The sequence below is a fragment of the Mercurialis annua genome, linkage group LG7 (genome assembly GCF_937616625.2).
Source record: "Mercurialis annua linkage group LG7, ddMerAnnu1.2, whole genome shotgun sequence".
Lineage (NCBI taxonomy): Eukaryota > Viridiplantae > Streptophyta > Magnoliopsida > Malpighiales > Euphorbiaceae > Mercurialis > Mercurialis annua.
In genome coordinates, this window is record NC_065576.1 from 42,678,157 (window position 1) to 42,705,100 (window position 26,944).

The following is a 26,944-nucleotide window of genomic DNA, read 5'->3' on the forward strand; positions in this document are numbered from 1 at the left end:
CTTATATAGGGCTCAACAACTTGCTGATTACAAACAACCCCACTGAGTAGCCATTAATATGGGAACGTTTTTGCTACGCGTTGGAACCGTTGGGCGATAAGCGGGAACATTTATGGAAGTCAAACAGAAGGGTTTCAGCGTAGTTTTTTTCTTCCAATCTTGCATTGCATGGAGGTGTACGTTAAAAGTTTTTAACTTGAAACATGGGCAATTCAGGGAAAGTACTAAAAATTTATAATACCATAAAATTGGTAAAATAGAAATTTTGAAATTGATAAAAGTGATGAAATTATACCATAAAATTAGAAAAACATAAATTTTGAGATTGATAAAAGTGATGAAATTATACTATTGAATTCAATGTTAATTTTTTTAAAAAATTAAAATTATTAGATAGATACATATGCTCTTTCTAAACCCGTATGCGACTTATTTTGTTTACGGTTATTAAACAATAACATTTTTACAAGAATAATAATTTAATTTTGATTTTCTTTTATTTTGGTGAAAAAAGTATATGACTTTTAGATGATGTGGCAAAATTGAAGTAAATTTTTTTTGGCATAATGTGTTTTTGGATCAATGTGCTTGTTCTTTTTTGTCATTTTTATTTATTAATATTTAATCCTTATTTTATAGATATTCCGTCATAAAATATTAAGAGTGTCGATTTAGCAAAAAACAAAAATAAAAATTTATCAACTAAATTTAAAAAAAAATTAAATTTATTCTGCTTGCACTTACAACACTTAAGGTACACCATTTTATTTTCGTTATGGATGAACTTAATATTTACAAAATTTAAAGTAAAGAGTTTCGATTTATTTAAAATATATAAAAACTCAATATCAGTGGATAAATGTGGGGATCTAAATATGTATATTTTTGCCTTTTGTTGTTCATATAAGTAAAAATATATGATGGAAAATTATTTAGCTAGCGGGTATTGTTGGAAAATAAATGTTTGGTTAGTGGTATAAAAATAATATTTTTTCGATCCGCGTCGCGCATCTGACATAGTGGATGAGTCTGCCAGTGGGAATTTTCTGCATTTATAAGACTCCAACTCGAGACTTTGATTAAACGATATCGAACCGCTTACCACTTGTACCAACACCGTTATTCATTCGACTGATATTTTTACAAAACTTTAAGCCGACAGTTTGCATGTAGATATAGTAGATGTTTATTTATGTGAAATATATCCAATAAAAAGCTGGTGGGATAGCAATGAATGTGATAATTGAAAGTGTCAAAGGAAGGGGCATAAGGCCATGCATATACATGTAATGAGTGAGTCAACTATCTGACTTCATCTAAATGCATTTATGGATATTCAATTTCTTCATCAACTCTACTCAATAACCAAGATCTGAATCTGGCTCAGTAAGTTCTTAAAAGAATTTACTGGTGAGTCATGGTGGTAACTCGCTTTTCCTCTATGTTTGGAACGATTTATAGTATTTGACAGTATATTTATACAGTGAAATGCTTCGTCACTTTAGATAAGCAAAAGCATGGATAACACCAATGTTAGTTTATTAGCTGCATAATCAAGCTCCATGGATGTGCAGTTGCACTACCGAACCAACATTTTAGTTTTCTTAACCCTTTTTATAACTGAATCTAATTTTCAAAAACGTTTTTTTTCAAATTGAACCGGTCGGTTTGGTAGAATTTTTTTAGCTCAATTCAATTATTCCAGTTCAATTTGCATTAAAACTTGATTATTATTTTTTATCCAAGCTGAACCCAAATAAAAAGAGTAAATGTTTAGCTTAATCACTCAAAAATCCCCAATTTTTAACATTTTTTATTTATGAACAAACTTTTTTAAAACATGTTTAATTTTGATAAACACATTTAAATTATTAGTGTTATGAATACATTGAACATTCCTTAAATGCATAAAATAAGGAGTGTTATGAATACATTGAACATTTTTAAATCACCAACTTTTTGCATATTCAATGTATTCATAACACTATACTGTAAATTATAATAAATGTTATAAGAGTGTTAGAATAATATTTCTAAGTGATTAATGTGGTAAACCGAGGAAATCGAATTTCTGGTTTGATATTATTCCGCGTCGATTCGATTTTGCACACAGATATATTGTTAATATCTCAGGGACACAACATTTGAGCTTGAGGCATTAATACTTTGCAAAAAATTAAAAATTGATTGTATGCTAATTTAATAAATTTCTTTTGCACTATTTAAAATAATTTGCAAGACAAGATATAGTTTTACTTTTATACTTTCGTTACTATATTAGTACTTTCTATTATAGTAAAAACAATATAGTATTAAAAAAGTTGGAGTTTTTCTGTCATTGGGATTTCCTACTTTATAATGGTGGGAGTTCCGAGTTGGGATATAGTCAAAATATATATTTATAGCTGTAATAGGTGTGAAGTTGTGAATGTTAAATTTTCAAAGGATTGATAAAGTTTCATATATGGCACATTGCAGAGAATATATAGAAGTTCAACATAAGTAGGGGTCAACAGAAGTCGAACCAGACAAAAAAACCGAACCGAACGGAATCGAAGTTTGTTGTTTGATTCAGTTATTGGTGAAAATGGTTTGGTTTAGTGGGTAATTTAGAAAAGTTTGGAGTTTTGTTAATGGTTCGGTTTGAGAGTTTAAAACCCCAAAAAAACCAATAAACCCGATGAACCGAACTTTTCAAAATTAATAAGGATTTTTTTAATTTTATATCTAAATTTCGGGGCTTTTTTTTATATTTTACCTAGAATTTTAAGATTTAATTTGATTTTGGAAATAAATCCAAACCGAACCAAACCAAACCGAGCCGACCAAAAAGTTCGGCATTTGGTCAGAAAAACTATGGTTCGGTCGACCATTTAGAAAATTTCGGCACCGGTTTCGATCGATTCGGAACCGAACTGAACCAACTGAAGCTAACACTCCCAAACAGAAATTAAAATTACAAAAGAAGAGCCATTTTCATTTTTCAGGCTTCCAATAAGATGATAATCAAATAACAAGAAAATGCTAATATTCATAGGCTAACAATTTTGAATCATACATTGAATAAATACCAAATTCCATATGTAATATGATAACTAAACAATCTAGCTAAAACTGTTAAAATTAAGAGTCTGACAGTAACAGAGAACTCATGCCACACATAGCGTGAAATAGGCTCGAGTCGAGCCCTTTTTCAACACGAATCCGCACTCCTAGATCTCTAAGAACATGTCAACCTTTCATGACACTGTTTGTATCAATCAAATCAAAAACCTACTGCTTTACCACAACGACGAGCATTTGATGGGATCGGATACTCATCTCTCCATGAATTTGCTGGCGAATACACTCGAAGATAGAATTGCTGTCCTAAATATTGTTGAGCCCAGTTTTCAGACCTTACATTCCACATTCCAACATTGTCCAAAGGCACGTAAACTGCAGTCCATGACTTGGGATATACCTGTAATTTAGAGACACAAATAACATGCCTGAGTTAGAACATAGCTCGAACCAATATACACACAACCATGATAAAAAAATTAACTCGCGAATTGTTCAAGAAGTAGCGAACTAGTTGAATAATTATCCCATTGTTAGTTGCAAACTGTGTTGCAAGGAAATGAAAATGAAACTTTGAATGGAAAACAGCAACAGGATATTTGACATAAACATAGACTATAGATGTAAAGTTTCAGAGTTTGAAACAAAACACTGAAACATAGGACTCAACAAGTTTCCATGCAACATAGGTTGAGTGTAAGCAAGTTCTTAGAGCTAGCCAGTTAAAGCTTCTGAGATAATTTGATATTAGGCAGAAAGCAGAACGAGTTAAATCCAAAACCACTAGCTGGCTATTTCTAGAAGTTTCGCACATCTTGGCGAAATAAGAACGAAGATATTGATTTTGTTCTGATACTATTCGAGACGAACATGTGCCTGAATCACAAAATATCACATACTTCTAGAAGCTGGTAACGAGTTCATTCTCTACCTGAACAGTGGAACGAGAAATTGTGTCTCTTAAATTGTAAATTAATCTGCTGGCTGGTGACCATTGCCCACCATCCATCCTGTGCATCAGAATATGCAAAAAGGTTATGAATACATTGAACATTTTCAGTGTGTCGTAAAGTAGCAAGTAAAAATGCAACCAAGTGGAGCAAAACTTACCCTACGACAAATAAGATGTGGCCGTCAACATGCCATGACTGCAGAGTGTCTTCTGGATTCTCAAAAACAACCTCAGCAAAACCTCTGAAATCAGCAGCCATGACAGAAGTCTGGAGGTAGGCACCGCCGCCAGTGGGGTTGTCAGAAATACTTCCAAGGGAGAAAACTCCAGGTATATTGAAATGATCCGCAAGTTTAAGAGGAGTGTCGGCAGGGATGAATGATACACTATTGACAGCATATCTCTGCTTGCCATTAATCACTGGAGCAGAATTTTGTAATCTAATTGTTCGAGTTGTATTAATCAATCCATAATGGTAAGACCCTTGGGGGTTAGGTCTTGGGCCACTTGCACTTAGATTTCGCCTGATAACGAGTATGAGATGCAAAAAATTAACATAGGGTAGCAATACATCCATGATGATAAATCATTCGGGATTGAATCTATGAAATTATGTTTCTTTATCAAAGGATCATAATTTAATACATTGATATAATAGAAAACATGTATTCAACCGGGCATAAGAAAAGAAATAAACAACTCAAGACTGAAAAATTTGGATAATACCTGACAGATCGTGCTTGCTCAAGAGACCAGTCGATTTGAATAGTTGGCCCACCAGGAGGAGGACCTGAAACACTTCCTGCAGAATTACTGTAATGAAGAATGGAGGTTGTTGAGAGCACTTGGGAGGTAAACCGTGTCGAGACAGCTATGTAATAATCTTGTGCTGGTTGATCAGCTGTAACCAATACGGAATAAGATTGCCCCAAATGGATATCGAGGGAATCATAAGTGTTCTGAAGTGTGTGAGTTCCTTCAACTTCTACCAGTAACATCTTATGCCCTTGGATTCTGAAATTTATAGAAGTCGTAAGTCCCACATTAGAAATCCGGAACCTGTAAGTCTTGCCTGTCATATATTCAACCCAAAGTGGTATTAATATCATAAGGACCACCATATAAATGAAGGTTTTGAACTCGGAAAACTTCTGCACTGAACTTACCTTGATCCACTGTAAACGTGTACCCATTTGCCCCACGGCCATTAATAAGCAGCCCGTCAGGGAAAGGAAGATCACTGCCGCCATCCAAAATTGCTTTCAAATCCTGTTAGATTCAATATGCACCCATAAGAGACAGAAGGCAATACACCAATTACAAATACTATTAATATTTCTTTAACATTAGTTCTGAATGATACTTACAGTGTGATTCTTCTTGAACCAATCACCTGCAAGAATGGTGAAATCGCCAGCCGGAGGAGAGAACGGAACAGGAATGACAGAACGGCTTGCGATTTTGAAGCCACCATAGCCTCCTGCAGCCTTGTGCATGCCGAGTGAAGGGAAGTAGAAATAACTGCCAATCTGATCCTTCACTTGGAGCACATAAGTAAGGTTCTGTCCAGGCGGAATAGGGCAATTTGTGCCGTAAACTCCATCTTGCCACGAGTTCCTTCTCTGCTGCACACCATTCCTGATACAGATAACATGGATTATGGTTTACTAGAAGAAGAGTTTGTTAAGGTATGTATTAGCAAATAACTGAAGATGATGCTCCGACAATTACATCATTCTTAATGATCTAGAGTCAGTACTAATGTCCTTAGTTTTGAAATGCAATTACCAACATTCACAAATTTCTTTCTGAAAATTGTATCCACCTAATTGTTCACTTGTTTGAGAAAATGAAATTCAGGTCTCTAACACTAGCACAAAAATTAAATTCAGTTGCAATGGTTCATTTAATTAGAAAAGACATAGTAGCATATATCTAATAACAGGGCCTAATTTCATATAAACTCCAAAACAAAGAATTAAACCTGCAGCTGATCCAAAAAGGTTCAAAAGAAGAACATAAGCATCTGTACAAAACTGAATAAACCCTTGACTAGGAAGCATGAACTAGATTCCAGAACTTTTGTCCATTCATAAGATGGTAAGAAACTGAGAACTTTAACCAACATGTAAGTATCTAATGCCATTTTTGAGGATAAAAACAGATCTGCACATGTCCTAATACCAATTATGAATCAAGCCTAAATATTTTTCTTTTCTTGGTGGTCCAAAACTTGTCACATTCTGCCAATATCCATTAAGATTCACTTCATTATTCAAATAAATTTCTTATTTTTCTAACAAATAAGGGCATTTCTCATATCACCTTTTTATACACAGAACATAAACAAACTGAGTTTACAATAAATAAAACAAAACATAAGTAAGATATGAAAAATATTGAAGTTTTTGTAAACAAACCAAGAAATAAGGAAAGGCTCATCCAAGCTATTGAAAACATTGATAATCAAATTATCATTGGTGACAGAGTCAATCTGTGGCCCTGGAAACTGTCCATTTATTAATATTCCCTGCCATTATCAAGATTAAAAAGTTAGACATTAACATCTAATTAACAAAATAAACCAATTAGAAACAATATTATAGGCAGCAGTTTGCTAAGGTCGTGGATTCGGTTCCTCCCACAAACGCCCTCGTTACAAAAAAAAACGTTAATTACCTGTTGCTTTACACCAAGTGGGTAAATATCACCATAAGTGACATTCCAAGAATAGAATCTATAAGGGTCTTCTCCATTAATGCAACTCACTAACAACTCAACCACTACCAAGAAACACCACAGATTTCTATACTTCACCATTTCAAAATGTTATTACAGAACACCAACAAACAAGAAATGGGATTCAAGTGCAAGAATGAAAAATAATAAAAGAAATCTTGAAAAAGAGAAGCAAAACTATGGAGCCAAGTTAAGCACTTGCATTTTCAAACTATAAACTGTAAAGTCTCAGTCTTTTTCTTTTTCTTTTTCTTTCCCTTTTTTTCAAAGGCAAATGTTAATTTGTCGGTGCCAATAATAAGAAAATGAGAGCATAGATTCTTGTTTAGGTTGGTGATGAGATTATTAAGCAGAGAAGTAAATAATTGAAGTGAAAAATGAGCTGTAGCCAGTGGGTAGTTCAGTACTGCACTGGTCAGTGTAATTTATGCATTAACTAGGCATGGAAAATTTATGTCTTTTTTTAGGCTCTTTAGTCCACAGCCGCGTCCGTCGAGGAGACCAACTTGATTTTATTGACGTCACTTTACTCGAGAATTAAGGAAATTAAGGTAAAATATACATTTAGGTTCATGTACTATCATTTTTTTTAAATTGAGTTCCTTCTTTTTTATTGGTTAAGGTTTAGTCACTATACTTTTAATTTTATAGACAATAGGTTTTTTCATTACGAAAATGAAGTGCGTATACTACATGTTGTTAATGCGACCGGATTCATTTTCTATTCATTTTTTCTATTATTTTATTTTTAAGTTGGGCCCGTGCATTTTTTAGTGGACTACTATTTACCGCCCCAAATTACTACCCACCGCCCCAATTTTGACCAAACTACCCCTAACCTATTTTCAATTCAAAAAACAAAAAACCATCCTCTCAACTTCCTCTCAAATCAAATTCTCTCAAATCCATTACAAAATCTCAAGCGATAATCGGAGCCGATTTATGTCGGAATTGACGAAAGATAAAAGACGGGGACCTCCGGTAAGTAATTTAATTTCGTTTTTAATTTTTTTTAATTTTTTTATTTATGGAAACCGGTCATCGTCCGTCGATGGCGATGACCGGTTGCACCATCGCCGGCCGATGGCGATGGTGCAGCAGACCATCGCCATCGCCCAGCGATGGTCTGCCGGCGATGGCGTGCACCATCGCCGACCATTGCCATCGGCCGACGATGGTCTGCTGCACCATCGCCATCGCCGGGCGATGGCCAGGCCGCCGCCGCCGTCCGAGGGCCGCAAACCGATTTAATTTTTTTTTTTTTTTAATTTAATAAATTAAAATTAATCGATTAATAAATAATGAAATAACCTAATAATTAATTAAAAAAATTTAATTGAAAAATACAATTAAATTTTATTAGTTATAGGTGTAATTAAATTAAATTTTAGTAGTACAATTTTAGGTTGTATAATATAATTTTTTATTTAATTAAATTTTATTATATAGATTTAATTAAATTTAATTTTGGTAGTGCTATTATTTTAGATTTTAAGAAATAATCTTTAATTTTACGGACTAAATAAATTTAAGTATTTGCAATTTAGAATTTTATTAATATATTTTTATTTGCTTAAGTTTAATAGTATAATTTAATTAATATTATTGTTTGTAAAATTGATAATTGCAGAAAGAAGGACCCGGTAATGGTGGCAGGGGAAAGAGTAAGCCTATTATAGCTGAAGCTGATTTTGAGGAGTCGGGACAGCGAAATGTTTGAAAGCGTGGTGTGAGTGCCTCAGTCTGACGACACAAGAAGGGGGCTCCTGCTATTGAGGGAGCTAGTGAGACGCCAATGGATTATCAGATACAGGATGATCGGATGGAGGATGATGAGATGGAAGATGATCGGATAGACGATGCTGATTTTGAGACTTCTGAAGACGAGAGTTTAGGACCAATCGTGAACATTCGACGGAGAAAGGGGAAAGATGGACGATTTGTTGCTGAAACGTCATCAGGTAAATAAAATTTAACTATATCTCTATAGTTGTGCGTCAGAAAGCGTCCAGTGTAAATAGTTGTGCGTCAGAGCCAAATGAAAAAACTGACCTACCATATCTCTATCCTCAAAGCTGGACTTTCTCAAATTATCTCTGTAATTATAAACTTGTCTTCTTGTAGGGTTGTCAGATGGAAATTTTTCTTGAACAGCAGCCAAAATAGCACACGGCTTAACTTGTGCCGCACTCATATCACACACAATCATTTTGGCCGCAGCACTCAGTCCGCTCATCTGACGGTGTCCCTCAGGATGCACAGCTAACGCATGATTGTGCATACTTGAAATCCCAGACTTCGCAAGAACAGTCCATGTGCCATTAATCAATTTCACCACAATTTCGAAAGGGCATTGGCAGGCCTTCGTCTTCATATTCTTTCGTGGAAAAGAATCTGAATCTGTGTGCGACCCTCTATATCTCTCACCCCGACAACATCTCAAAAGTTTTACCAACCCCCCTTTCTTGTGAGACGAAATAACTAGCTCAAACCCAATCCGTATAGCAATTCCCTTTGCCCAATTTATTGCTTCGGTATCACTTTCAAACCCGTTTTTATAAAAAAAACTGTTCACTGTAATCGATACCGTCACTGCAATAATCTTCTAAATGAACCTGCAAAACGTAAATAATTAATATAAATAATTGTAACAATTTTCAGGAAAATAAATTAAAATTACACTAGTTAAATAAAATCAAAATTATAAAATAACATTAAACACATGAATACAAAAATTCGCTAACAAAAAAAGTTAAATTTAATCGAAACTCTAATTAAAAACACTAACAAATAAATAGTAGTCCACATAAAATTTAGTTAAAACACTAAACTTATATTAGAACTAATAGAATTTAATTAATCTCTAACTAATAAAAATTAATTAATTTAAAAACATTTAATTATTTATTTCATTAATTAAATTTATTTATTTATTTAAATTAAATAAAAAAAATGAAAAATATTGTCCCTCAGGGACGGAATCGTCCCCGAGGGACAATTGACCCAATGGGCCATCGTTGGGCGATGGCCCATGTGGTCCATCGCCATCTTTGGGTGATGGACCATTTAAAAATATTAAAAAAAATTAAAAAAATTTAAAAACGAACGTAAAATAGAAAAAATACCTCGGCAAATCCGGATACGCTAGTTTCGGATGGTGGATATTCGTTTCCCGACGAATTACGAGCGTTATTCGTCATTTTAATCGAATTAGTAAATTCATTTGAGAGAACACATTTTTTTTTTGGTTCAGAATTTTTTTTTTACAATAAAGGTAAAATGATAATTTTTGGGGTGGTGGGCAGTAATTTGGGGCGGCGAATAGTAAACCCTTTTTTTTATTGAAAGTAAGTTTTTAATTTTTTTAATATGATTTGACACTGTTAATTTTTTTTATGACAAATAGACTACGTCTGTAAATTTAAAAATATAAAAATTTAATGTATACAAATTATAATAAAGAGATCTAAGTCAAAAAAATATAATAATATATGAACTCAAACTTTATACCTCTCATCAGTATCACATTAAAAGTTAATTACTAACCACATTAACATTAAATTTAAGGTTTAATGACAGAAAAGCCAACAAAATTTCGAACGTCTCAATTTTAAAACGACTCAATAATGTTCAAAATCGTATCAAAACGTTTGAAAATGTCTCGACTCGAAAAGGAGTTTGCTGATATTGATATGTCGCAGACGTAGACTGCCATACATTTTCCATGTATGAAAAGTATTTTTAAAATTTAGAAAAAACATGGGTGTGTCGTTGGCGGAACGAAAGCAGATACACAAGCGGTGATTACACAAGCGGTAGATACGACAATCGAAATGAGCCCACTCAACACTACAAGAGCCAACATGCTGATGTGGATCAAGGAAAACATTGACCCCGATGACATGGCCACGAAGGGAAGCACGGGATGAGAGCAGGTATTGCAAGTTCCACAAGGATTATGGACATGACATGGAGGAATGCTGCGACTTGAAGAAAGATATGGAAACTGATTGAGTCGGGATCTCTGAGGAAATTCACACATCGGAAAAAAAAGAAAAGGAACATCAAAAAGAGGAAGCAGACAAAGAAACAAAGAAAGATGAATAGAAGAACAGGAAGAAGGAAGTTGCAGTAATTATCAATGTAATCATAAGAAGAAGGAACTTAAGAACCACAAGGAAAAGATCAATGACAGAAATCACACAAATAGCTGAAAGGGTGGTATACTACTAGAAAACAGGTGTTTAGAGACGAAAATTTCCGTCGCTAAACACATGTAACGCGTCGCTAATTTACAGTAGCGACAGATTACCGACAAACTTATTCCATTGATATAGTAGTGGTCGCTAATGATTTAGGACACAAAAAATAATTGTGTTGTTAAATTAACGACAGAAATGTTCGTCGGCAAATTAAAATTCTTCCAGTATTGCGTCAAAATCATTGACCAAGACGCGACATTTTAGCTATAGAAATTTCGGTCGCGAATTTCCGCCTGTATTATTTTAATTTTGCGACGTAATTTCTGTCGCTAAAGACCAACTTTATCGCTGATTTCTTGGGCTTTAGCGACGGAAATTCCTTTACTAAATTGAATAATTCTGTCGGTATTATTTCAATTTAGCGACGAAATTTCCGTCGCTAAAGACCAACTATGTCGCTGATTTTTTGGGCTCTAGCGATGGAACTTCTGTTGTTAAGTTATAATATATTTACATTCTTATCTTTCGATCTCTTATCAACGAAGACTGTCTGATCAGTTTTAGGCGAATGCAAATGAACATGCAACTCAGTCACGACCGAGCTCCACAGCTTAGAAGACAAAATGAGAAAATTAAATTAGTAGACAACCAAAAACACGATTTTCTTATTTAACGAAGTAAAATAACATTCTTTGTAGTTGTTCATATTAAAAGTAACAGTTATTAATCAATTTTGTAAATTTATTACAAGAACAATAGTATAATTTATTTGTAATAGAAATAAACAATATGTCTTTTAATCGGTTTGTTTATTCGGTCGGTTTGGTTTTAATTCCACCACCGCTCCCGCTCATAACTTGAGAAAAATGGGCAATTTTGGCGCTAGGACTCGGGACAAAACATGACGAATCTACTACTACTACTCACGTTCATCTTTCATCAAATAGGAATTTTTTTAGTGGTTGGGTGATGCGTCAAACAATTAAAATAAGCATTGATGGATGCTCCATTACGCTAACCATCCACCAATCAATATCTTTGGAATCCCATGGTATGTTTGCAAATGTTGAAAATCTGCAGAGAAATCAGATACTCTTTTTTTATCTAATCATACGGTGTCCTGAACGGATTTCAATTATGAAACGACAGCTTTAAACCTTCTACATTCATACTAGAGCCGGATAAGTACCTTACGGAAGGTTCTAAGTTTTAAACGGCTGCATACATGAGTACGGTTCGAACCCGCGACCTCAACTAAGTTAGAAAAGTACCTTAACAACCCATCTACGCTTTGGAGTTAAATCATATACTCTTTTAATTGACCTAATCCAAATTTGAATATATTGTATAGATAAAAAATCTAAAACTACTTAAAATGAAATAAAATATTCTTCCTAAAAAAATATTATTTTGATAACTTGATCATTTTTTTTATAAAAATCAAATTATATTAATAAAAGTGAAGTAATTTTTTTTTAATAATTTGGGGATGTGAAGCGCTTGTGGGAGGAATCGAACCCATAACCTAGCAGTTTGCTGCTTAGCGCTTATACCATTTGACCTATAGCTCATTGGTATAAAAGTGAAGTAATTAAATATTAAAAAAATATCTAATTAAATCTAATTTTAATCTACTAAAATATAAATGAAACAAATAGTTTAAAAATAAGAGGAAGAAATTATGACCATGCAAAATAAACAGATAAAATTTCGTGCACCGTTTACATATATAGAGTAATCCTGATTTATTTTACACTAGACCTCAATAAAACTTCAAAAAACTTTAAATTTTTAAAAATATTTGAATTTAGAGATCGAACAAACACCAAAAAAATCTTAAACAATCATGGAATCTACACCAACAAACTTAAATTAATTTTATACAACGCTTAGACCTCACCTAGTTCAAAAGTATATCATTAGCAAGTATATTTCCTGAAAAGTTAATTTATGAGGAAGTTAGTGTGGAGAAAATGAATATTTTTATTACTTGGTTCACTTAATAACTTTCTGAAAAGTTGTATGTTATTTTCAATTCATTAAAATTTAAAGACAATATTATTTTTAATAATTAAATTGTATTTTAAGCAATTTAACTAGGGAAGTGCAATTTTTACCTATATTTTGTTAGGAAAGTTAGTTAAAGGAAAATAAACCCCTCATTTTTTAAAAAAATAGATTGACAAAAATAAACTAAATAAAAAAAAATTCGAAAAGTTATATTTTTTTAGTGAACTTACTCTCAACTCAATCATGTGAAACTTAAAATATCATGACAATTTATCTATATCTATGCTATATATAAAAGCACGGATGGGGGGGGGGGGGGGGAATTTACTGAATAATCTTTTTCAGTATACTACTAAATAAAAGTTTTATAGTCATTAACTAATTAGTTATTTAATTAATCAATATTATAATTAAAGTCCTAATTAGAATAGGTAGCTAAATTATCTCCAATTTAACTTTTATTAATTAGAATAAGCAGTTAAATTATCTCCATTTAGCTTTTAGTATGTAAAAAATATTAAATTGTCTCCAAATTAGTAGGAATACCTATCTTTTAGTTTGATTGAACTACAAAATTAAAATATTGTATTTGGTCAATATATTATTATTTAAATTTCTATCTTATTATTTTTAAAGATATTATTAATAAAATTAAGTTAATTATTTAATTATGGTTATTATAAAACCAAAAGAAGAATAAATTCAGTATGAAAATAAATTTAATAATTGAATATATTATATTTATTTTTACAAAAATTCTTAATTAATTAAATATGTGGTAATTTCTCAAAATACATGTTTTGGCATTTTATTTACGACTTTACATTGTAAGTTTTGACTTTTCTTTTTTGAATTTTTTCATTTACGAAAAATACCTTCCTTTTAATTTCATAAATACCTTTTTCGGTTTTCAATTTTGGTTTTCGGTTTTTTCGGTTTGGTCGACCGAACCGACTAACAGTTTTTTTATATAGTATAAGATTAGTGTATATATAGTATTAATTTTTATTTTTTATAGACTGTCTTCCTGGAATGTTTTATTTTATTTTTTATAGTGTAACAGTAGTGTTTTTATGGTGTTTATATAGTGTAAAATTAGTGTATAAATAGTGTATAAGTAGGGTATAAGTAGTGTATTTATGGCATTTTGTAATGTTTTTGTGGGTTAACCATGAAACACTGCAAATACACCATAAACACTGCAAATACACCAGAAACACTGTAAATGCACCATAAATATACTAAAAAACGGCAGAAATACACTATTAATACACCAAAAATACACTAAAACGTAAATATATTATAAAATTATTACAAATGCACCATAAAACAACATTTTCTTTACAAAATCAGTAGCAATAAACAAATTTATGAATAAGAGAAGACAAAATAAATAATTATATGAATAATAGAACAATTTTATAAACAAAAAATTATGATCTACAATAATTTATTTACAAAATATTTAAATCATTACAAAAAATCTTAAAATTACACAAATCTAAAAACGAGTAGAGAAATCCATAGCGTGAACGGAAAAGACGAACGGACTAGCGCGAACGGAAAAGACGAACGAAAAAACGACCGGAAACGACGAGAAATCCATCGGAAGTAGACGAACGGAAGCGCGAACGGAAAGACGAACAGAAAAGACGAACGGAAAAATAATCGGAGGAGATAAACTGAAATTCAAATGAAAAATAAGAAGAGAATAAGAAGAGAATAAGAGAGAAGAAGAGAGAGAAGAGAGAGAAAAGAAAAGGTGGTTATGAAAAAGTTTAACTTAAAATGAGATAAGCCTTTTTTATACAATAGGTATTTTTTATAAATAAGTTAGCTTATTATGTAACATAAGATAAGAGGAAAAAATGAGTTAAAATGGTGTAAATACTTTACTCAAATCAGGTATTTGGAAAATAATCCCATTAAATATTAATTATAAATAAAAAAATTGCTATAATTATAATAAATTTATTAATATATTCATTGACGAGTTATGTTACGAGCCACGTTCGTAACACGTAATGCGAAACTAGTTCAAAAAAAAAAGGCTTAAATGCATAAAAAATCACAAATTTTCGCGTGTTTTTGCTATTTAACACGAACTTTTAATTTTGGCATAAAAACACACGAACTATTTGATTTTTACAATAATAACACGAACATCATTTTGGGCATAAAACGACACCGTTTCTCTCCTAAAACGGCACCGTTTTTGCCTTAAAACGACATCGTTTTTTGAAAAAAATGCAAGCTTGGTCTTATATGCAAAAATTTGATAGTTCATGTATTTTTACGCCAAAATTAAAAGATCGTGTTAAATACCAAAAACACGCAAAAGTTGGTGATTTTTTGTGCATTTAAGCCAAAAAAAACCCATAAAATATATCAACAAAAAAATTAAGACTTTCGTTTTAAATTCGAAAATCGTAAATTCGTCGCTGAAAAAACTAGAAAATTAATTCGATTTTTCGATTGAGAATTTTTTATTTTAGAAAAAGAAACAAATGCTGGGAGAATATATACATATTTTATGTTTGATTCGAACAAGAATTAGTAGTGAATTACCAACTAATTGATGTAATATGAATAATTGAACCACAAACCGGTTTGGTTTTGAAAAGGATTGTTTTCACTCCATTCTATTTCCTTGCATTTTCTTTCCACCTCTTATCTTCCCCCAAACCAAACACCCACTTAATCATCTCATTAATTTTCTTGGCTCTTCTCTTACCTCAAGACTGCACAACTCTTCAAAACAAAACCCTAAAAAGTTGCAGTCTTGAAAAACAGAGACATGGGCGCAATCAAATCCGCCATAGGAGACGCAATCTTAACCTCCATGTGGGTATTTTCCTTACCATTTCTCGGCATTTCATCCTCAATCATAGCCACTTATTTTCAAATCGAACCCAAATCAACCCTAAGTCTACTCATAACCATAAACCTAGCTACCCTTCTCTACTTAATCTTCAGCCTCATGGGCGCCGCCTTGGGCGGGGCAAGCTTCAACCCAGCCACCACACTAACAGTCCACGCAGCTGGGGTCAAACCAGATTCCTCTCTCTTATCCATGGCGGTGAGGTTTCCAGCTCAGGCAGCCGGCGGAGTAGGCGGCGCGTTGGCGATCTTGGAATTAATGCCGGAGAAGTATAAGCATGTTCTTAAAGGACCGTCGTTGAAGGCGGATCTGCATACCGGAGCTGTGGCGGAAGGGGTTTTGAGCTTTGTGGTTTGCTTTTGTTTTCTTGTGATTATGTTTAAAGGGCCTAAGAATTTTCTGGTGAAGCTGTGGTTGTTGGCGTGTGTGATCACTGGGCTGGTGATTACCGGCGGGAAGTACACCGGCCCGGCGATGAATCCGGCGAATGCTTATGGGTGGGCGTTTGTTAACAATTGGCATAATTCTTGGGAGTTGTTTTATGTTTATTGGATTGGTCCGTTCATTGGGGCGGTTTTGTCTGCTTGGGTTTATCGGTTCTTGTTTAAACCGGCTGCTGTCTCCACCAAGAAAAAACAAGCTTGATGATTAACAAAAACAAGAATGGTTTGTAATTTTATCAATTACTTAAATTAATTGGAATTTTCTGAAATTTTCTTTGTTGTTTTTGGTGTGTTTTCTTAATAATTATGAATTTTAACCATCTTGATTATTGACCATATAAGGAACTTGTGGAAAAAGATGAAAATAATTGGAAGAATTGCATAGGATAATGAAAAAGGAAAAATTACGATATTTCTGATTTTGAATTTGTCTAGCAAAATTGAGCTAATTTCACCTAACTATAAGACTTTGCATTCTAATTTTAAGCTGGTTATGTCTCATAAACAAGTCTTTACATCTCCATTGAAATTGATTGACCATTTTTATAGCTCAAAAATATCAAATTTATAGCACAAAAATGTATTAGAATTAGGAGGCGACAATAGCATGTCTAGTTTAAAAGGAAAAGTCAACCTTCCAGCCGCAAGCTGCTAGAACAAGATCAACTGAATACCATTACTCTTTTGCTCAAAGCTACTATTGATGAAAATGACCGTCGGTTTTAATCGAAGTAGTTGAATCGGTGGATCTGATTTAGTTCTTAAAACAGTTGTTACATATAATGTTTTAAAAATCAGAAAATATTGATTAGTTGAGTTTTTAGTACACAGTTAAAAATAGTATTTTCAAAAATCGGACCAAATCAGCCGGTTCAACCGAAAAATAAAGACTGAAAGATTAGTTTGGAATTTTAGCTAATCTAATTTGTAAAAAGCGATCTAATAAATATAAAAGTAAAATTATAAGATTTTGTAGTAAATTGTTTAGATTAGTTTATTCAATTGAACCAATCTAATTAACCAAAATATGAATCGATAACTCAACTAGTTAAAACCCAGTTTAATTGTTAAAATATCAATTAACAGTTCAAGCTTTAAATATTGCTGCGGAGTAGGAAAAATATATATAACTTTCATATTACTTTATTATTATGTTCTCTTATTCAACTTGAAGAAAAATCAAATATTTGACAAACAATCAAAATTTCTCTTTATGCTGAATAAGAAAGGCTTAAGGTCCGTAAAATTACCGACCTTTTAATTTTTTTTCAATAGCACCCTAACCTTATAATTTTTTCAGTAGCACCCCATTTTGTATTTTTGGCTTTCAATAGCATTCTAAATTAAAAAAGTTAGATGATTTGATTACTATAAGGATGAAAATTTAAAAAAAAAACTAAATTTAAAGGTGAAATCATACTTTTTTCTACTTGTACACTTTTAAACAAGTCTTTTAACTTAAAAAAAATTTCAAATAAGTCCTCGATAAATTAGTTTAATTTGATGATTTATGGTGCTATTGAAAGTCAAAAATACAAAATAGGGTAAAATTGACTGTTTTACAAGGTCGGGGTGCTATTGAAAGCCGAAAATACGAAATAGAGTGCTATTGAAGCAATTACAAGTTGAGGGTGCAGTTGAAAAATTTTTGAAAGGTCGGTAGTTTTTTAGATCTTAACTCTAAATTTTTTAACCACCTGCTTATATATCTCACTCATTGACTCATTCGTATTATTCCGCTCACACCTGTTTGGTTCTTGCCATGTCATCTTTAATTTCACACGTGGTAATATATTAAGGGAGTATATGTTAGTTAAATGGAGAATGCAGTCATGCGGTAGACAGATTTTTACCTAGGGACCAAAAAAGATGATAAATAGAAGTACATGGATTAAAAAGATTCAAATAAAAGTTGAAATGTGTATTAATAAAATATTAGATAGTTTAGAGATTTCAAATTTGGTTAATCCTTATCATACGCGTCTCATATGTGGCGTTCCATTTTGAGACAACGGTCTTGATTGGAGAGTGCATCCACAACTTCCACGTAGGGAATGAAAAGAATGATAAATAGAAATACAGGGGTCAAAAAAATCCAAATAGAAAATGAAGGGCGTATTAAACAAAAACCGGATAGTTTAGGGATCTTAAATTGAGTTAATCTTTTTTATTGTTTATTCATTTTTTAATATTAGAGAATCGAATCAAACCAACTGATATTGGTTTTTAATTTTGGCTTGGTTACCGCTCTATGCTAGAACCTGCGATTCATACTAGGGCTTTTTACCCAATATACTGAAAATTGGCCCAAGTTTACTTATATACAGTCCAAATCCAAAGTTTACATTTCATACCATCCAAAATTAAAATTGTAACCTAATTTCTTTAAATTCTTACTTTTCTACTGTTTCTTCTTTTTCTCTTGAATTTTGGCGGCTCCTTCTTCTTCTCCACGAGTCCAGCAGAGTTTCTCCACGTTCTTATCCCTTCGCTTCCGCCGTTCTGCCTCCGCCATTCCGCCTCCGCCGTTCTGCCTCCGCCATTTCGCCTCCGCCGTTCTGTTTTTACTGTTCCATCTTCGTCGTTTCGCCTCCGTCGTTCCACCTTTATCTCGCCGCGCCATCTTTCTTTTCTCTTTTTGATTTTAGATCTGAAATTAGCTGTTCTTTTTTTTTTTTCATTTTCAGATCTGTAATTTGTTTATTTTTTACTGTTGTTTTCAACCATCAAACATGTATAAAGATTATCTTTAAAGAATCTAATACTCATTTCATGTAATGTAGAATAATTTTGTGATTTTATGGAATAAAATTCTGTTATTTTTGCATTTTCTTGTGTTTCTGCGTTTTTTTTAATTCTGCAGAACGATTTGTAGATGGTGATTGATTGCTGAATTATTGTAATGTTACAGTGTTGTTGACTTTATGTTGATATTATGTTGATATCAACTAATTTTTTTTATTTTAACACTGACGAACAAGATAATATTGTCTGTGAAATAAATGCCTCCTGTAAGTTTGCGGAATAGATGTCTATTTGAAAAGCAGCAGGATGGAATGTGGAGTGCACATATTTGTTTGAATGATTGATCTCTTTGTGTTTTTTTCTCGATAAACGTTATGGAATTCCCTACATAAACATATGCTATTGGTATTCAGCCATTTTTTTATAACTTTTATTTTCTAAAGTGTTAATTTATTAGAATGTACTAAATTCATTTCGGCATTTTTGAAATTTCGTTGGTTTTTTTACTCCTTATATTATGTTCTACGTACAAACTTTATTATAAAATTAAGGGTTAAATGCAAATTCATACACCAACTTTGACCTAATTTGCAATTACAACATAAACTTTGAAACTTGGCAATGTCAGTAACCAACTTTACACTTTTGGCAAATCGATACACCAAACTCAAAAAACACTAACGTGGACATTGTAATAAACCGCCATTTGTCGTTTTATGATTGGTCGGTGTACCAATTTGCCAAGAAATGAAAGTTAGTTACCGACATTGCCAAGTTTAAAAGTTTATGTTGTAATTGCAAATTAGGTCAAAGTTGGTGTATGAATTTGCATTTAACCCTAAAATCAATGTTGAATTTTATTGATGTACAATTATTTAAGTTATATTAATCAAAATCAACGCAAAATCAACTCGATGTCAACCTAAAATCAACCTAAAATCAACATGCGCATATCCCTAAAATTAATTGAAGATCAACACAAAATCAACATAAAATCAACATGTGTATACTATTTGTCATCAAAATTAATCAAATATCAATTCAAAATCAACATAAAAACAATATAAAATCAACATGTGTACATTATTTATTGTTGACATTTTTGTCAGTTTTTATATCAACACAATACCAACATAATATTAACAACATTTAATAAACTGGATAGTATTAATTTTGTAAATCTTTTTCAACACTAATTTTTATTTTTAATATTTATTTACGTTTATTTTTGCTAATAATTCATCAAAATTTATTATTTATCATATATTTAATTTTTTATATATATCAATATTAAATCAACATTAAACTAACCAAAGATTAATAAATTATTTTTCCAATCTAAAATACCAATACAAAATCAACATAAATTCAACATAAATTCAAATTTGTAATATTATAATAATTCAAAATCATTATTTATATATTTTACCATTACCAAAATCAACACCATGTCAACACTATATCAACATAAGATCAACATTATAACATTACAATAATTTAACATCATTATTGTCTTCTTCACCGATGCTAAAATCAACAAAATATCAACCGAAAATCAACACCATATCAACATTGTAACATTACAATAATGCAACATCATTACATGTCTTCTTCCCCGATGCTATCATATCATTATCTAGTCTCAATTTAATTTAATTTAATTTTTTTAGTTTATTTCACAGACAATATTATCTTAGTTGTCAATGTAGAAATTAAAAAAAAAATCAGTTGATATCAACATAAAGTCAACATAAAATCAACAACACTATAACATTATAATAATTCAACAATCAATCATCATCAACAAATCGTTCTGCAGAATAAAAAAAACGCAGAAACACAAGAAAAATGCAGAAATAACAGAATTTTATTCCATAAAATCACAAAATTATTCTACATTACATGAAATGAGTATTAGATTCTTCAAAAATAATCTTTATACATGTTTAATGGTGAAAACAACAGTAAAAAATAAACAAATTACAGATCTAAAAATGAAAAAAGAGAATTAAAAACTTCAGATCTGAAATTAAAATGATAAAAGAAAGATGGCGGAACGGCGGAGGCGAAACGGCGAAGGCAAAACGGTGGAGGCAAAACGGTGGAGGCAAAACGGCAAAAATGGAACGGCGGAAGCGGATTGGTGCAAAGAACAAATCTGAGATTTGTGTGAAAGGTGAATTGAAAGAGAAAGGAGAGAGAAATTTGAGGAGAGAGAAAATAATTGTAATTATGAGGGTTTGTGTTATGAGTTTATATGGATGGTATAAAAGTAATAATTTCTCCCTTGCATGGTAGTTTTAAAATGTCAAATATGTGTTGGTATAAAAGTAAATCAAACATGAATGTTGGTTATTTGAATAAAAAGCCCTTCATACTATTATAATGCCACAAAACGAATAATAAAAACATAAAAATTAGGTAAAGAAAAATGAAAGATTCTATGAAGCACAAATATCTATTAAATATAAAAAAAGCATGGATGGCGGAACTTCAAAGCGCCCCACCTATATTTTGAAAGAAAATACACATGTTGAACATGAAGATTTGTTCTTCTTTGATTAATTTTTAAGTTTTATGAGATTTGTTGAGATTTGTTGTTTTTCTGATCAATACTATCAATTCTTTTAACTTTTTAATTGATTTATATTTCAATTGTAATTAAATGCATTCATAGTGATTCAATTGAACATAGTTTTGTTAATATATGATATTTATTGAATAATTATCTAGAATATTAGATTCATCCAACTGAGATCCATAGATATTCAAACTATCATTTTCTTTTTAATGATTAGATTTTTGTTTATTTTTTTATTATTAATTTTTATTTTTATCTTTTAAAAAAAATTCTCGGCCAAATATGGACGTGGCAACCGGATTTTGCCACACGACATTTAAATTTTACTAGCTTTTTTGAAAATTTGTCATTTATGTATAATTTTATTTTGGAGAGTTTTTAGGCTAAATTATGCACATATGATAAGTTTTTATATAAAAAAAAGTAAAATCCAAATGCTCATGTATGTACTTTTGGCCAGAAAACCCCTCGTGAAAATAAAATTAAAATTTAATAAAAGAATTAAAAAAAATCCCCGAATTACAAAAATGGTCATTTGGTTTGGATACCCTTCCAATCTATTACCCTCCAATTGAATTAAGAAATGACAAATACTATATCAAAAAAAGAGAGAAAGAACTATGCAATAGTTGTTATGTATTTTAATTAATGGGCTTAATACATAATTTGACCCCTGAACTTGTACCCTTTTATCCATCTAACCCCTAAATTTAACGTCTCACCTATCGAACCTCTGAAGTTGTTAAATAATCCGATTTAACCCCTGAACTTGATAAATATGTAAGTATTGAAACCTTCGTGTCCACCTGTCACTTGAAACGTTTTAGAAGAAATTGTGTACGGAGAGGTTACATGTTTACATATTTATCAAGTTCGGGGGTCAAATCAGGTTATTTAACAAAATCAGGGGTTCGATAGGTGAGACGTTAAGTTTGAAGGTTAGTTGGGTAAAAAGGTACAAGTTCAGGGGTCAAATTATATATTCAGCCTAATTAATGCTTAACCACACAAAAATACCATTTTTTTTGCTTGCCGCTAAACTTTTCTAACTTACTAGAAATAGTCCGATTTTTGCATATTACATTCCTTTTGTAGCTATTTTTAAGCATTTCGTTTTTTTGCCATCATGTCAGCCACGTCAGACTTGACTTAAAAAAACGACGCCATATTGAATTAAAAAAGTTTAATTGTACATAACTGACACAACACGCAAACATTTGATATTTTATTGCGATTAAGTTTTTTTTAATGTTGTCTTTTTATTGTTTGTTGTTTTATTTAAGCCTTCTTTAATGTTTAACTCATTACAATTTTTTATTTTTTATTTTTTATTTGGATATAATTGACTAAAACTATATAATTATCGAATTAAACTGTTAATTTTTTATTGAATATATAATCGATAAATGCACTATAATTTTGGATATATAAATTATTTGTTTCTAAATAAAATGATATCCATTAAATGAAATACGATATTGATGCAAAATTATTACATTAACTATTATTGGTTTTCAATTTGTAATGTGTTCGGCTAATTTCATGCTATCATCTTACTTGTACAACCAACAGTGGATATATTTGATAGATTTTTTTGAGTCCATGAAATTTCTTATAAGAAATTTGGAAAAAAAATTAAAAATCCGATAATCTGACATGAAACAAGCAACTTACGCTAACATGATGTCTGATTCACAGATCTATTTATAGAAACAAAAATTATGTTTGTTTTGTTAATAAAATGCACTCATCGATTAAATGTCTTCAACACCTTCAAATTATCAAAAAAAAAAAAACTACAATCATAACATCTCGTTCAGTCACTACCTCACAAACCCTCCATAAAAAATGGATGACAAATTTTCATAAAAAAGACAACAAATTTGTCATAAAAAATAATTTTTTATAAAAAGGAGACAACAATTGAAAAAGTAACATAAAAATAATCACAATAAAATATCAATTTTTTGCGTGTCGTGTTAGTTATAATTAAACCTTTAAGTGTTGTATCAGCTATAGCCAAACATTTTTAATGCAATCCAACGCCATTTTGCTGAGTCAGATTTGATGTAAATGACATGCTGGCAAAAAACCGATTCAGTTTAAAAATAATTATAAAAAAAACGTAATATGTAAGAACTGACTACTTTTGGTGAGTTGAATTTTTTAGCTATAATTGTTTGGAAACAAGGGGTTATTGATTCTGGGAGTCACTGTACTTTCTTAAAATTGTAAAATGGTCACCGAACAATTTTTTGTTCCAAAATGGTCACTGTACTTTGTGATTAGTAACTTCCGGCGATCACTAAATGAAATCCGGTGACTTTTGTCCTATGTGGCTTGCCGGAAGCTGACTCACACCTTTCTTTTTTCCGGAAAATGTTTGAAAAATTAGGGAAGAAGATGATGATGTATAAAAATAGGTGATATCGACAATGACATGGAAAAAAGGAAGGTGTGAGTAAACTTTCGACAAGTCACGTAGGATAAAAGTCACCGGATTTCATTTGGTGATCGCCAGAAGTTACTAATCACAAAGTACAGTGACCATTTTGGAACAAAAAATTGTTCGGTGACCATTTTAAAACTTTAGAAAAGTACAATGACTCCCAGAATCAATAACCCGGAAACAAGACAGGAAAAAAAAAACTCTCTCTTCTCTCTCTTCTCCCAAACGTCTCTCTCAACTTAAAAAACCCTAACCACTTTAATTAAGGGAGGTGATTTTGGCCATTTTATGGTCTAAAATCACCTCCCTAACTCTCAGATCTCTTTTATTATAGTATCTGCATTCAATAATTTAAGATTTGAGTTTTATTTTGTGTTTTTTCTCTTTCTTTATGGAGTTTTTGTCTCCATTTGTGGAGTTGTTTTTACCCTCTACGGAACTTGTTATCTCCTTTATGAAAATTATCTTGGAGTGTAGATATAAAGTATTATCAAGATAATTTTTATTTCTATTATTCTATCAATCAGACTCATACAAAAATCAAAGATCGATTTGTGGTTTAAAATAATCACCGAGTGGAGCGGGCGGATCACCGAGTTGCACATTTAAAGAGCTCCATCAACGCGTTTGAAGAATTTAGATATAAATTTCTGTTATTTTACAGATGTCATATTCTCTATGTACTTTTTGAAATCGTTTGGCTTAAATTTAGATCAAATTGTACTTTATTTATCTATTAATAAAATATTATTATTATTATAATTTTTTTAGCTATAATTGATACAAGCAGTAAAAATTTGGTACTTTTTAATAATTTGGCAATTAATGCAATTACATAGAATTTTATTATAATTAAAATAACATCATTCAAATAAAATATTAATTAAAATTTTATTATAATTAAAATAACATCATTCAAATAAAATATTAATTAAAATTTTATCCAATGAAATAAGCACACTTTTGGATTTTTTTGTGTGGTTTAAACTTACATATTTTATGTCAAACATTTAACAAATATTTGCATTGTTTCATATGAATTGTCTATTTCCTCATGTTGGCAATTCTCATTTTTCTTTTAGCTCACAACACTACAACCAAAGATTCTTCTCAACCACTCAAATCCACTATAATTCAAGAACCAACTTCATTGAAGATCAAGAAAACAAATCAACCATGGGTTTAATCAAATCAGCAATCGGAGACGCAATCTTAACGTTCACGTGGGTCTTCACCACTCCACTTCTCGGCGTTTTAATCTCCGTCGTATCATCATATCTCGCCGTCGAACCCAAAACACTACCGTCTCTATTCATCACTATAAACTTAGCAACTCTCCGCCTTTACATGTTCACCTTCATCGCCGCTCTTCTCGGCGGCGCAAGTTTCAACCCTACTGCAGCTCTATCGTTATACACCGCAGGTCTTAAACCTGACGCGTCTCTCATGTCCATGGCTGTCAGGTTTCCGGCTGAAGCTGCCGGAGCAGTGGCCGGAGCCGTCGCAATCCTTAAATCAATGCCGGTGAAGTATAAACATATGGTTAAGGGTCTTTCTTTGAACGTGGAGTTGCAGACCGGAGCTATGATCGGAGTTATTTTTAGTTTTTTGTATTGTTTTTCTTTAATATTTGTTTTGACCAAAGGGCCCAAGAATTTGTTGGTGAAGCTGTGGCTATTGGCTTGTGCTAGGGTTAGTATTGGAATTGTGGTTAATAGTGTGAAGCAAACGGGTATTATAATGAACCCGGCTAGTGCTTATGGGTGGGCGTATTTAAGTAATTGGCATAATAATTGGGATTTTTTTTGTGTTTATTGGATTTGCCCTTTTATTGGAGCAGTTTTGGCTGCTTGGTTCTTTAGATTCATGTTTAGAGGATCTATTAAGGCTAAGCAGGCTTAATTAAAGATTAATGACTGTCTCCATAGCTTTGTTTAGTTGTTTTCATGTGTTTATTTGATTGTTAACTTAATTAGTTATGGACTAGCAATTAATTGCATATAAATTGTTTCAGTTTTGTGAGAAGTCATACTCCATCTGTTCTCTTTTAATTGTCCCTTTTTAAAAATTTATTGTTCTAAAATATTTATCAATTACAAATTTTAATGATAATTTTTTTTATTGTTGCCCTTTAATTTAGTAAATTAGTAGAGTAGAGATAGCATTTATCAATGTATGAACTTTTAGTATATCAATATAAGGTTATTTAGTTATTTATATGAAACATTAATGATTTTTTTAATATGTGTATTTTATTAGAAATGGACATTATGGAATGAGATCCAACCCTCCTTCTGTTAGTTCTTTTGTCATATATTGTTAAATTGAAAGGTATAATTTAAAAATGATTCACATTCCACATCTAACACGTCGTAGAAAAGGATTGGGATTCCCTTAAATTCATTTTGAACTTAAAAGGGTCATGTTCACGATCTACACCGTTCATTACAAAATGAACGGTGTAGATCAAAAAAACACAATTTTAATCAAATTAATCTACACTGTTCCTTTTGTAATGAACGGTGTAAATCGTGAACATGGCTCTCTCAAGTTCAAATGAACTTGAGAGAATTCCAATTCCATAAAAAACTTTTTTATAAAATCCTATTAAAATCAGACGTGGTAGTTAAAAATGATTTAAATTCCATATTATCTGAAACCTCGTAGAAATATTTTTCACAAAAAATCTTAGCTAAACATTTTTTGATGGTAAAACTTTTATTGACCTATGAAAAATTAGAAAAGTTAAACCGAAACTAAAATTTAAAAAGTTTAATGATAGAAAGTCCAAAAGTAAGAAAAGGTGGGTGATTATTAGCCACAATTAGGGGTGAGCATGGTTCGGTTCGATTCGGTTTGGTTTAGTAAATTCTAAAACC

The 26,944-nt window shown here is 31.5% G+C and overlaps 4 protein-coding genes across 4 annotated transcripts; 2 read left to right on the forward strand and 2 right to left on the reverse strand.

Annotated features, from left to right (window-relative positions):
- Positions 1–3,011: 3,011 nt before the first annotated feature.
- LOC126656378 (L-ascorbate oxidase homolog) lies at positions 3,012–7,180 on the reverse strand. The gene is made up of 8 exons (XM_050350936.2): positions 6,695–7,180; positions 6,436–6,545; positions 5,383–5,653; positions 5,182–5,284; positions 4,742–5,087; positions 4,174–4,539; positions 3,995–4,073; positions 3,012–3,463 (listed from the first exon to the last, which is right to left on the reverse strand). Exons 1-8 carry the CDS (start codon positions 6,833–6,835, stop codon positions 3,266–3,268), a joined length of 1,614 nt encoding a protein of 537 aa, XP_050206893.1. The 5' UTR covers positions 6,836–7,180; the 3' UTR covers positions 3,012–3,265.
- Positions 7,181–8,738: 1,558 nt separating this feature from the next.
- On the reverse strand, positions 8,739–9,954 carry LOC126657212 (uncharacterized). The gene is made up of 2 exons (XM_050351872.1): positions 9,880–9,954; positions 8,739–9,359 (listed from the first exon to the last, which is right to left on the reverse strand). Exons 1-2 carry the CDS (start codon positions 9,952–9,954, stop codon positions 8,739–8,741), a joined length of 696 nt encoding a protein of 231 aa, XP_050207829.1.
- Positions 9,955–15,588: 5,634 nt separating this feature from the next.
- LOC126657677 (aquaporin SIP1-1-like) lies at positions 15,589–16,559 on the forward strand. Its single transcript, XM_050352408.2, has one exon. The coding sequence runs from the start codon at positions 15,764–15,766 to the stop codon at positions 16,490–16,492; it is 729 nt and encodes a 242-aa protein (XP_050208365.1). The 5' UTR covers positions 15,589–15,763; the 3' UTR covers positions 16,493–16,559.
- Positions 16,560–25,088: 8,529 nt separating this feature from the next.
- LOC126654873 (aquaporin SIP1-1-like) lies at positions 25,089–26,002 on the forward strand. Its single transcript, XM_050348874.2, has one exon. The coding sequence runs from the start codon at positions 25,101–25,103 to the stop codon at positions 25,965–25,967; it is 867 nt and encodes a 288-aa protein (XP_050204831.1). The 5' UTR covers positions 25,089–25,100; the 3' UTR covers positions 25,968–26,002.
- The last annotated feature ends 942 nt before the right edge of the window (positions 26,003–26,944 follow it).